The 12,892-nt window shown below is 38.0% G+C and overlaps 1 protein-coding gene across 1 annotated transcript; it reads right to left on the bottom strand.

Annotated features, from left to right (window-relative positions):
• Positions 1-879: 879 nt before the first annotated feature.
• cdc37 (cell division cycle 37 homolog (S. cerevisiae)) lies at positions 880-11,640 on the bottom strand. Its single transcript, XM_067585269.1, is given in 9 exon segments — positions 880-1,758; positions 1,919-1,990; positions 4,193-4,260; positions 4,263-4,374; positions 4,479-4,601; positions 4,735-4,850; positions 7,973-8,078; positions 8,179-8,466; positions 11,297-11,640. Coding segments are annotated over 9 exon segments (1,146 nt in total). The 5' UTR covers positions 11,414-11,640; the 3' UTR covers positions 880-1,614.
• Between the last annotated feature and the right edge of the window lie 1,252 nt (positions 11,641-12,892).

Raw genomic sequence — 12,892 nt, 5'->3', positions numbered from 1 at the left:
TAGGCTGCAACTACAAATTATTTTCATTATAAATTAATCAGTCAGCCATTTTCTCAATTATGCAATTAATCATTTGGGCTATAAAACGTCAGAAAATAGTGAAAAATGTCAAAGATAAAGTGTTCAAATTGCTTTTTTTTTGTCTGACCAAGAGTCCCAAACCCACATATATTGAGTTTACTATAATGTAAGATGAGTAAAAGCGGCAAATCCTCACATTTGAGGCTGAAGGGAGAGAATGTTTGACATATTTGCTTGAAAATAATGACTTAAAACCATTAATCAATTGTCAAAATAGTTGCGATTATTTTTTAAACGACTAATTGTCTCAGCTCTACGAGACAGACACTGTGATAGTACACAAAATATCAGTTCAACAACCTCTGATGATCACAGCTGACGTTCAAGATCTAAACCTGTGCTGACTTTTTTTCCCCGTTCAATGCTCTTTCATAATTAGTATGACGTTCACCCGTCAAAAGAGGAGCGGATTGTTGCAATTACAGCTGCACAGACGACGTACAAATACACTCACAAAAGGCAGTTCTGCATGAAGCTGTGTTTCTATTCTGTTTCTCTCCCCCCATCGGCTTTTATAGGCATTTATCTAGATTTGATTTATGCCCCGGGCCTGCGCTGATTGTTTTCTATTTACAAAGTGACTGCACAAAGAAGCTTTGCCTCAAAAAAAAAATCCTGCACAGACCACTAAATCAAACCCACCAATTAATTATGAAGGAGAAAGAGGGAGAACGAGAGAGAGAGAGAGCGACCCAGCAATTAATTATGCAAGTAAGTGAGAGAGAAGAATGGCAGAAAATAAGTCAGGATTCACTGCAACAAGCGGAAAAAGTTAATAAATAAAGCATAAACCGCGTGTGAATGAAAATTACGCCTGTTTTATTGTACAATATCTACAACACAAGTTTAAAACAATGACACACCTACAATGGTAAACAGAATAAAAGCTGTCGCTATTGTGGTTTTAAGTTGTACAAACCACAAACAAGTACACACAGGAGCCATTGCACAGTCACATTACAGCAGCTACGATGAAACTATCATACTTGGGACTTACAGCCTGTCAAACAGACTCTCATCAGACTATAAGACACCCGGTTATGCAAAGTTAAGTCTGGCTTTGTTAGACGTACCGACACTCTGACAGGTTTGCTCTGAGACGCCTGGAGTTTCTACGTTGCCAAGGATACACCATCATAACCACGATAGGAAATACTTTAAGACTTTCAAGTGTTTGTGATTTACAAAATAGCACCGAATAGCAGCCACAACTGTAATTTGTGTCCATGATTGTCTAAAATGAGTCCACTGCACTGCACATAAACAAAGATTCATTTTGACTGTTAAGCACAAATCGTTAGGGATGCTCCGATCAAGTTAAGGCCAGCTGATATCGGCTGATATTGATTACAGATTACTCACTTGGTGGTCTTTAAATCCATCAATCACAAACATGATAGGTGCAGCAAATCATGATAGATCTGTGTTCACCACACAAGCTTCTTTTTTTTTCTTTCTGGTCTCTGCTTCACACAACTATACACACAAACAGACACAAGATGGCGTTGTTGACCAAGGTGGAACAAAAGGAAGCTATTCATTTACAGGAGGTTCCTCCTTGTCCGTTTCACTATCTTCCTCATCCTCGTCATTGTTTTCCTCTTCGTCATCGCCCTCTCCTAAGTCAGGGACCCAAAGTCCAGAGTCAATGCACCTCTTCATGTGGTACTTTCCCTCCTGTAGAGAGAAATTTTCAAGGAACAGCGTGAATTAATGAACAAACATACATTTTGGGGGGCATTTTGTGCAAATCCAAGACACTGTCTGGCCTTCATTAGGTTACTTTTTCGATGAAATCCTTATCTTGGAGCCTTATTTCACCTTCACACGCACTCACCTCAGGGTCCATTTTGTCAATAACGTAATGCAGCAACTGAATGTTCTTCTCGTCAAAGCTCTTCTGCATTTCCTATGAAACAAAAACTGTTTTGAGTATCCTACTACGTAGTGAGCCAAGTCCTGCCTGCTGGTATCTTGGCACTGAATCTGAGTGAGCTATGAAGAGAAAAAAATTCCATTGTTATGCTAAAAATATCATCATATGAGCACTTTAACATGCACCATGGACACCAGTGTCAATAATTTCTCATATTTTTCAGGACTAAATTTAAAATATATTATGCTTGGACTTAATTTTACTACATTGCCATTTTCCATGTCACTGAATAGAAACGTTGTTCAAGCTTATATTTAAGCTTATGGGAAGTAGATGATGCTATTTACCTTGCAGAGAGAGAGAGAGTTCATGCCTGACTGGTGGAGTCCATCCTGCTGATCTGAGCATTGACTTCTCTGATTATCCAAGTGTCAACACAGTTTATATCAACGAATTGCGCAAACACTGACTTCAAAAATCTAACAAACAGCGGTTCTGATATCTGTGAAAAAATGCAGTCTGTCACACCAACTGCACGACTGTACAAAGATATTTTTAGGTCATGTTAGGTCATGTTAGGTCATTTTAGGTCAATAGGTCATGTTAGGACATTTTAACAGGATCTGAATGTTATGTGGAGGAACATTTTCTCAACAGATTAAAAAGAAAAATAAAGCAAATGCATTCACAATTCTTCTGCTTGGTGTAAACGTGCATTTCAACATGCACACAATTGAACTGTAAATCAGAGGTATTCAAATTTGGGGTGGGCCTCCCCCAGTGGGCTCCAAACAGTGTCAGGGGAGGGTCAGTAAACGGAAGTGACAAAGTATTACAATAGTTATCAAAAGATCACACAGAAGAGCCTGGAAGTATGTGATTTGGTTAATGAGATAGTTCCGATATGCGGTAGTTTGGGGGAATTTTACTGTTTTTTCCCACTTTCCCAGAGTTAGAAACAAATAAATGCCTTCAGACAGACGTGTTTTATGTATTCGGTGTAGTCTGAGGTATGAAGTATTGTCTATGGGATCAAATAACATAATCATGATCCCAGGGAAATCCAGGGACTTTTTCCAAGCTTTGTCTGAGGGGAGGCCCACAGTCTCAGACTTTGAAAGCCCCTGCTATAAATAAAGTCAACATTATGCGTTGTTTCTGATACTCATGAATGTTAAAAATTAACTTGCGGGTGGCTGATCCTCGCTTTTATGGGTTGACCTGTAGTATCGACCTTCCTTGTAGCTTCAGCCAGAAAAGCAAAACAAACGGGTCTATTTGATGTGGTGTGTAAACTAAATGAAATGGGAGGCACTCTCACAGACCAGCTATTTCCTCTCATTGACTCATGGGATGTAGTGAAGGCCAACACACAGTTTTTTAGTTGCATTGTAAGGCTTTCTCATGTATTTTGCTGACATAATCCATAGTGAACATCCTAGTTTACAGTGGCCATGGAAACATCTTATTTTTTTAAACATGATGTTAAGCACTAGGCTAAAAAGAGGTTTAGTCTGCTACAGACTTTGTTAGATCTTACCACTCAGGAATCATTGATTGGGCTGTATATTTTAAGATACTTCATTTAATTAGTTTTATAATAGTGCAGTTGTCTGACAACTTTGATAACATCTGTATGTTTTGCAGCTGTACTGAAACACATAACAAGTGATCGTAGAGAAAAGTTCATGTGGGCAAATAGTGGGTTTCTTATCTGTCAAAACAAAGCTGAATTACATCTTCTGTGTTTTTGTCTGACCAAGGTGAGCCTTTATACTCCAATGATTTCACCTGTTATTTAGACTAATTTCGTAAAATATGATAAAATGGCATTGGTTTGTAAATCGAATTGATATTACGACAAAACTGAAAAGTACAGTACACAGTCGCCCTGATAAACCCTTTATTGTAAAGGAATAAGTTGTCAAACTGGTAATATAAAATTGTCTGGCTCTGGACAAATATTACATTGTTCACAAATAGTCTACAATAAATGTGTAGTGTTAGTGTCTCCTTGTTCCAGATATTTAGAAAAAATCTATCCACTGCCATCTATTATTGTTACCCCTTGCTCTTCCTTTTATCCTTTGCCAGTTTGTTCCACCATAATTCCCATTTAACAAATGTTAAATGGGAATTTTTGCTTCACATGTAAACAAACAACAGCTGACAACAACTGCTGTGTGTCAGGACTGAAATCCCAGAACTTTAACTGTGCATGCGTGTATGGTTTACCTTTGGCAGTGATTCGTAGACCTCTACAGGGTCTAAACCACCGGGGCCCAGTCTCTTCTGCTTTTCTCCTCCTCCAGCTCCTTCATAGCGTTCTCCATACGAGCCTCTGCACAGGTACGGACACGCTCCTTCAGCGACTCCAGCTCATGGTCGAACGCATCTTGGTATGGCTTGTCTGCAGTCTGACACGGACATAAAAACAATGAAATGGCACAAACACAAATAACTTCCTCATGGAACTCAACTACACAGACAAAGATATATGAGAACACATTTAACTACTGACCTTGATCCTGGAGAAGAATTGTCTGAAGCATCCTCGTGGATCGACCTTCAGCGTCTGAGCCAAATCTAAGATGAACTGCATGACGATGGCCTGGTGGGCCACCTGCTCCATCAGTGCATGTTTCTACAACAGGGAATGTAGGAGGCTTTACCTTACTGAATTTGTTTTTTTTTTTTACTCTTTTTTTAATCCAAAATATGTACACCCGTTACTTATGGCGAGTGGCGACAAATGTGCACAAACACACGGCACTCACCTCATCTATCTCCAAGTCGATACAGATGACAACAAGACAATTAGCCGTCTCGTCACACACCAGATGTGGGTTGTCCGACAGATACTTCTGACTGTCGTCCCAACGCCGCATCATACCTGGTACATACGCAAGCAAAAACAGCCTTAAAGTGAAATTCTAAAGGTTGTGTTTTCAATACAAGAAGTCAAGCATGCTTTGTGTTCAACCTCATGAGAAAACGGTTGCTGAGTGACCAACAAAAAATGTGCTTGTTTCCTGTTTTGCAAAGAGGCATTTAGGAAATTAGGAATTTATGTGTCATATTAGAAACAATACAAGGGTGGAGAAAGAAGTAGATGGAAACCATTCCTTCCATGGGTTGAAAATTTTTAAAGAGGAATTCTGCAGATAAGGGTCCATTTACATATCTGGGGTACAGCTCAGCCTTCCAAAAGAGAGATATAATTGTGGGACGTTTTGGATGATTCATGGGTGAAACACTGAGCACCTCAGCTCCGGACCCTGAACTGACCTCTTTGCTAAGTGAGTGTTTGGCAAAGTGTTGGTTTTAAAGAGATTAAATAGACCTCCTGAGAATCCATTTCTGACTAGTAATTGAATTATGGCCTGAACTAAAAGCGTAAATGACCTTTGGAGTCATTTTAACCAGGAAAAAGGAGAAGATAACAACAACACATGGACCACTTTCTCTCATCTTAACAGACTAAGAGTCATAAACCCTGACTCACCCTGGAGCCTCCCTGCAAATCTGAGCCAAACCTAAATTTCACATAACTTAAATGTCTAAACATGTCATTTGTCATGTAAACAGACAAAGAACTTTGATAGTTGTGTGATTGTTAAGGAGAAATTAACTTTAGATTTTATTACAATATCTACTATGTGAGACATCTCTAGTGACAAGAGTTAAATTTCCTGATGTTAAGAGTTAATGAATGATTGGTAACTATGCAACTGTGTTTTAAAATCACCTGTGTGCTTAACTTTTGATCAATCAACCTCATAGACGATCATATTTTATTACAGTTGTGTTGAAAGAGTGAATTTCCTGAAGTAATAGGATTGTAAAGATGTTTGAAGAATTTCAGGTTGAAGTTTTCTTGTATTATTAAAAAATAGTCATATTGAATGTTTTTATATTATAAAGTAAGAGATCGAATTTATATTTGAATATGTTTCTGAGTGTTTAATCTAGTCACACAGTCATCGCTTTAACTTAATATCATTTCACTATAATAGTAAAACTTTTATTTCAGTGTAAACGGTTTGAGAAAGTTGAACCCATTAAGGTTGGACGTCTAGACATGAAGGTTAATGTTTGATATGTTATGTTATGAAATGAATATTTACTGCTCATCTGTTTTCCTGAATGGTTTTACAATATATGATACAAGGTGACATGAAATTTTAAGACCTTGTGACTCTGAAATGTGAATTTTTTTTACACACTTCAGAGTAATTCTCCACTGTAAGAAAAGTGATTTGCCATCTTAAGTAGAAGTCAACCACCTCTTAAAAGTCCCTGAAAAAAATTCATCAGTAATTTGGCGTGAAAATGTAAAAAATACACCCAAGACTCTGCCTACCTGGTTCAAAATTACAAAAACAACCTCAGAGGAATCTTTCTCCACAAAACTCATGAGCTACGACACTTCTTATTAAGATGTCTCTTTTCTTTGTTTTTCTTTTGACTAAGTATATGCATATTTTAATTTTGTTGATACAAGTTTAGTTTGTTTTTGTTTGTTTTCCGTTAAAGATTTGAGTGTATTGAGATTAAACTTTATTCAGCATACTTAAATCAAACTAAGATAACAAGAAGTCAACTAACACCTGAATTTTCTACTTAAACGCCGCCTGAAACTGGAACTCGGCCGGCTTGCTGACCACAGTCATCCCGACTGGGAGTTACACACAGAGGGACTCTTTTCAGAGCAGCCTGAAACAGCTTGAATCCTCTCCACCAGTGGTTCAACACCACTGCACCACAAAGACTCAACCCGGCCCAAACTGGGCCTGCCACACCAAACTGTAACCTCAGCTACGGTTTAATCCACAACAACGCAGGACCTGCTGAGACGACATCTGAGCAGCGACGAAATCAACAGTAAGGCATAACGTGGCTTTGTGGTTAAGGGTTGATGTCGAATGACGCAAAAATTAAAAAGATCGTTTCTTTAGAGAAGTTGAATTAGCTTTCCTTCAGCATCCCCCGTTGCAATGCGTTGCCTTGAGTCACACGCTTCGAGCCAGTCTTTCCAGATAATTTTCTTTAGTATTTTATTCTTATCATCATTTAAAGGCCTAATTATTCTTTTTACTTCTTATCTTATCTTCTTTATCATGTAACCTGAAGACATTAAGCTATTAGTAAATTTCTACAAACAAAGGTTACTTTATGGGACAAGAATTTATGGTTATGAGACTGATCCACTGATTAAACTGAATAGGGTTTGTTGCTTCCTCCTGGCACTAACAAATTCTAACCAAAAAGGGAGGTGATGCCTAGATGAGGTTATGTTTTATATTAATAAAAGTGTTCTGTTACAACATACTGTATAATGTCTTCTGTGGCACTAAAGAAGCTTTGCTAAGTCTTAGTATTGCGCTTCCAATGCCATCAAAGTGCAGGACTGTTTAAAATTTTAAATATATCCCTTTGAAAACATCAACATACATCACAACTAATTTGCAACTATCCCTCCATATATATAGTCATACACACCATCAGTAGGTTTTTTTTTTTAAATCAACAGTAAACGTTACCCCAACAGAAGACACCATAAGCCACTGTAATAAATAACAAATCACCACCACTAGGTTAAACCACTTGAATCCTTAAGTTCCCACAATTTCACACATATTCTTGTATATAGTGGACTCAAAGTAAAAAAGTAGAGTACAATCTATGCACACTAACGAAGAGCTAACTACCATCATACATTAAACACAGACAAAAATGAATTTGAATAACTGGAACTGCCTGAATAGCATCCAAATTAATTTTTTTTTTTCAATTTTGCCATTTGACCCAATCAGCAGAATTTTCTATATGATGAGTCAGGAATCGTAAATGAATGAAATATTTTGGCGCACGGCCCATGAGATGTTTGATGTCCTTGAAAATCTTGGGACATTGATTGATATATATAGCTGTTTGTTTATTTTTTTGTCTACACAATAACACACTGAATGTCTATGTGGTTATTAATCTGAAAGAAAGGGAGGAAAAGTATACCAAAGTGTTTGATTTCCTTTGCGTACTTTTCCACAAAGGCTTTATGCTTCTCCACCTTTTCCTCTTCCGTTTCTTCCTTTGTTACAGGCTTAATGTTGACAACACTCTAAAAAACAAGATAAAGAAAACAAATAAATCAGGATACTGACAGAGACTTAAGTATCACTAAATCTAGGATGTCCTGTGACCCTGATGCCATGTTTTACCTTACTGAAACCTTCTTTGCTGAGCGTGTCAACATTCCAGGGCAGTTTCTTTTCTTCTCGCCGATGTTCCTCCATCATCTTCTCAAACGACTTTAGATCCTTCTTCAGTTTTCTCACCTCGGCCTGAATTTCCCTCAGCTCAGCCTCTTTCTCCGCATCCTCCTCACTTCCTTCTTCCAGTTCTCGAAGTCGTCCCTGGGCTTCCTCTAAGAGCCTCTTGCATTCTGCAAAGTTATCTTCCAGATCTTCCCCTCTCTGCTGAAACTCAGCCATTTTCTCCAGCCGGCTCTGTTAATGGAAAGCCAGAGTGGGGAAGAGTAAAGAGATACATGAAAAAAAAAAAAAAAAAAAAAAAAAAGACAGGGCTGGTTGGAGTTAAAGATTGGAATGATCAACAAATGAAACACAGAGGAGAGGATGAATGCTAAATGGCATCAGGTGGGGAGAAGATACTCAAAAAAGGAATGAGAGGGGAAAATAGAATAAAAACGCTCAACAAATGTGTGCATAACGGATACACAAAGAAATACTGACAAAATGAAACCATCTGCACATGTAAGAGAACTAATCGCCTAAAACAACATTTTGCAATCTGAGGACTATTTTGTTTTTTTAAAGAACAATAATAAATGTGGTAGAAAGATCTCAAATATCACATGGATGGAAACTATTATGCATGTTTTTGAGCCATGAAATACATTGAGATAATCAATCAGAATTCACAAACTGAAATTATGTTGAACCTCATGCTCCAGTGAACCAGCCAATAACATTTCAGTTACTGGTATTATTTTGACTTTCCCATAAGTCTGCCAGCTTTGATTCTCTACAAATATCAGATTTCAGAAACACGGCAATTAAAACAAAATTAACACTAAGACGGCCATGCTAACAGCTCTGTGAGGCTGTACTTGAGCTAAATGCTCACATCAACACGCTAACATGCTCACAATGATAATGCTAGCATGTTAATGCTTAGCAGGTATGATGTTTACTATGTTCACTGTGTTGGTTTAACGTGTTAGCAAGCAAACATTTGGCTAATTAACACTAAACACAAAGTCAGGAGGTTGAAGTTATTACCATTCATCCTCTGGGGACCATGAATGTATGACAAAAGTTCGTAACAATCAGTTTGGTAGTTGCTGAGATATTTCAGTTTGGACCATAAACCGACCAACATCATCACCTCTACAGTCATGAAATGTCGCTAGCACGGCCAAAAAGGAACCACAGAGGGATGGTAGAGACTACAAGTCACTCTAGACCTTTCACTTAACAAGTCATGTGACAGCTAGGCACCAGCTAAGCTCATTAGTTACACAGAAAACAAGCCACACAAACTGAGCTTGACCGATGAAGATAGCAACCACACTAGTTTGTGATTTATTCATCTAATTTTCAAGCCTCATGACTTCACCTCTAAAGTTACCTTAAAGGACAGGTTCAAATTTTTTAAAGTCTGTCTTGAAACAATAGCCAGGTGTCCAAATGAATATTGAAACAGTTTTTTTTCTTGCTATAATCATTCCTCATGTTCATATTAGCCATCAAATTTCTTCTATGTGTCTCCTCTGACAGTGTTTCCCTGTTGAGCTACAGTGGATGTATAGTAACAAAAAGAGAGACTTTGGCACTAAAAAGACTGTAAGGTAGAAAGATATCTGCTTGATTTGACTCATTTGGATGGCTGAAGCTTCATATTAGCTTCAGGTAAACTTTTAAATAAATTTAATAGCACAGAAGGAGGACTGTGGATTTCGGCCCCCATCACTCACATTGTAAGTACCTCATGAAGGCATCTTCTAATGGTGGAAAGTAACTAAATACATTTACTCAAGCACTGTACTTAGGTAAAATTTTGAGGTACTTGTACTTTACTTAAGTATTTTCGTTTTATGCTACTTTTTACTTCCACTCCACTACATTTCAGAGGCAAATATTGTACTCTGCTACATTTATTTGATAGCTTTAGAGATTAAACCAGTGGTTTCCAACCTTTTTGGCTTTTGATGTCTTAGTGCGGCGATCAGCAGAGGGATAAGGGAAATCAGCTTCCTGGTATTGTTTGAAATATAACACATTGTTGAGAATGAAACCAGTGTTTTTTTTTGGCTTTGACATCTTACAAAAAGCAGTGTGTAGTCGGGGTCACATTTCAGATGTCTATGACTTGTTAACAGCTCCACCAAATGGTGATTTTTCCCTCCAAACTTCTCACATGCTTTCATTTCAATAAATGTTAAAATAATCCAATATTTCACCAAAAATCAAAGATTAGAGAAAAAGTCCACAATCTGAAAACAGATTTGTGTATCAGAACTTTTCTTTTTCTTCTTTCCTCTCCCATTAATCATGTAACAACCCATCAGATTAGTCTGGTGACCCTTTGGAGGGCCTGACCCCTTGGTTAGGAACCACTGGACTAAACTATCTAACTGTATATAAAGTATTGAAACTAGCTCCACCTCCAGCAGCTACAACAGTAACATGCTGCTCTAACACTGATGCTTCAGTACTAATAATCTAATGATGTCATATATAATAATACATCAGTCAGAGGGACCAAACCACTACTTTTACTGCAATACTTTAACTACATTGTCCTGCTAATACTTCTGCACTTTTACTTAAGTAGGATTTTTCATGCAGGACCTTAACTTGTAATGGAGTATTTTACATTCATGTATTGGTACTTTAACTTAGGTAAAAGATCTGAGTACTTCTTCCACCGCTGGGATCTTCTAAGGGTCAGTATGAACAGGAGGAATGATGATGGCAAGAAAAACCTGTTTTAATGTTCATTTGGGCTCCTGACTGTTGTTTTAAGACAAACTTTAAGCAAAACTGTGAAGCCGTCCTTTTACATAAATGTAGAGGATTACAATATTTCAGTCTGAAATATGGTGAAGGAGGGGTGTATAGTAAGTTGGCAGAAACTCACAGGGACATGAACCCGTCCTTTAAGCTAGTGTCACCAAATCTGACGGGTGACAGATTTCTGTGTAACACCTGTCGGTCAACCTCTCTGGTTGCTGATCCACAGTCGGCTCTACTGGTAAAACTAACCAGGTAAAAGACTCCAAACTTCACAGCTACAACAAGTTTCATGGCTGACCCGGTGTCTCATTCTGAACAGGCTCGGAGTGTCGACGAACGGACTTGTCATATCTTCATCGTCCGACACATAGATGTGATCCCAGGCGCTGTAGTCGATGCCCGCTCCGGTGCTCATCTTCCTTTTTTCCTTCCTTTTTCTTTCTCCCTCCGCTCTCCTTCTGTCCTCGGACTTTCAGTTTTTAGTTAGTAAAAAAAAAAAGAAGCTACAGGGCTGTTCGGCTGCAGTACTAAACCGACACGGTGTCCGTACACCAGACATAAGTCGATAGTTTCCAAATCCTCTTAGCGACGATCAGAAGCAACAAGCCGTTTAGACAAATCTCATTCCCAACGGCTGCTCCGCGCGCGTCATCAAGAAGCGCGGGTCGCTCATTTGTTTTGTTTTGTTTTGTTTACACTGTTGGCTCATCATGTTCATGCTCTCCTTAAAATGAACAAATAGAGGGTTTTAAAACAGTATTTGTAATATTTATGTTGAATGGTTTGGGTTTGATAGGATATAACTTTATCGCTTTAATGGATGATGACAAAAGTGCAGAGCAGCGAAGTAACTGAGTATATTTACTCAAGTACTGTACTTAAGTACAATTTTGAGGTGCTTGTACTTGAATATTTCCATTTATTGCTACTTTATACTTCCACTCCACTACATTTCAGAGGGAAATATTGTACTTTCTACTCCACTACATTTATTTGACAGCTTTAGTTACTTTTCAGATGAAGATTTGACACAATGGATAATATATTTAAGCTTTTAAAATACAACACATTGTTGAGGATGAAACCAGTGGTTTCCAGCCTTTTTGACTTTGACATATTACAAAAAGTAGTGTGTAGTCGGGGTCACATTTCAGATGTTTATGAGTTAACGGCTCCCTCCAAACTTCTCACATGGTTTCGTTTCAATAGGCCTAAATGTTCAAACGATCCAATATTTCACCAGAAATCAAAGATCAGAGAAGTCCACAAACTGAAAACAGATTTGTGTATCAGAACTTTGTTTTTTCTTCTTTCCTGTCTCATTAATCATGTAACAACCCATCAGATTTGTCTGGTGACCCTTTTGAGGGGCCTGACCCCTAGGTTGGGAACCACTGGACTAAACTATCTAACTGTATATAAAGTAGTTGAAACTAGCTCCACCTCCAGCAGCTACAACAGTAACATGCTGCTCTAACACTGATGCTTCAGTATTAATAATCTAATGATGTTATATATAATAATATATCAGTCAGAGGGACCAAACCACTACTTTTACTGCAATACTTCAACTACATTTTGCTGCTAATACTTCTGTACTTTTACTTAAGTAGGATTTTTCATGCAGGACTTTTACTTGTTATGGAATATTTTTACATTGCTGTGTTGGTACTTTTACTTAAGTAAAGGATCTGCAAATAGGCCTCATGTATATTCAGTGTTTTTATATCACAGCTTTAGTTTATTTGTCCCACTGCTTTACTGTCTACATCCAGTAGTCTGTGTGTTGTTCTGAGCTTGTGGGCCAATATTGGATCTGAAAACTCACACGTGGGTATTAGTTCCTGAGGTCAGGGTGTTTCCTCTGTACAGATGTTTCCTCTGGCAGTGTTTT

Source organism: Thunnus thynnus, chromosome 3, assembly GCF_963924715.1.
Source record: "Thunnus thynnus chromosome 3, fThuThy2.1, whole genome shotgun sequence".
In the NCBI taxonomy this organism is placed as follows: Eukaryota; Metazoa; Chordata; class Actinopteri; order Scombriformes; family Scombridae; genus Thunnus; species Thunnus thynnus.
Note: the sequence above shows the minus strand (reverse complement) of the source record. Positions and strands in the feature narration are given on the sequence as shown.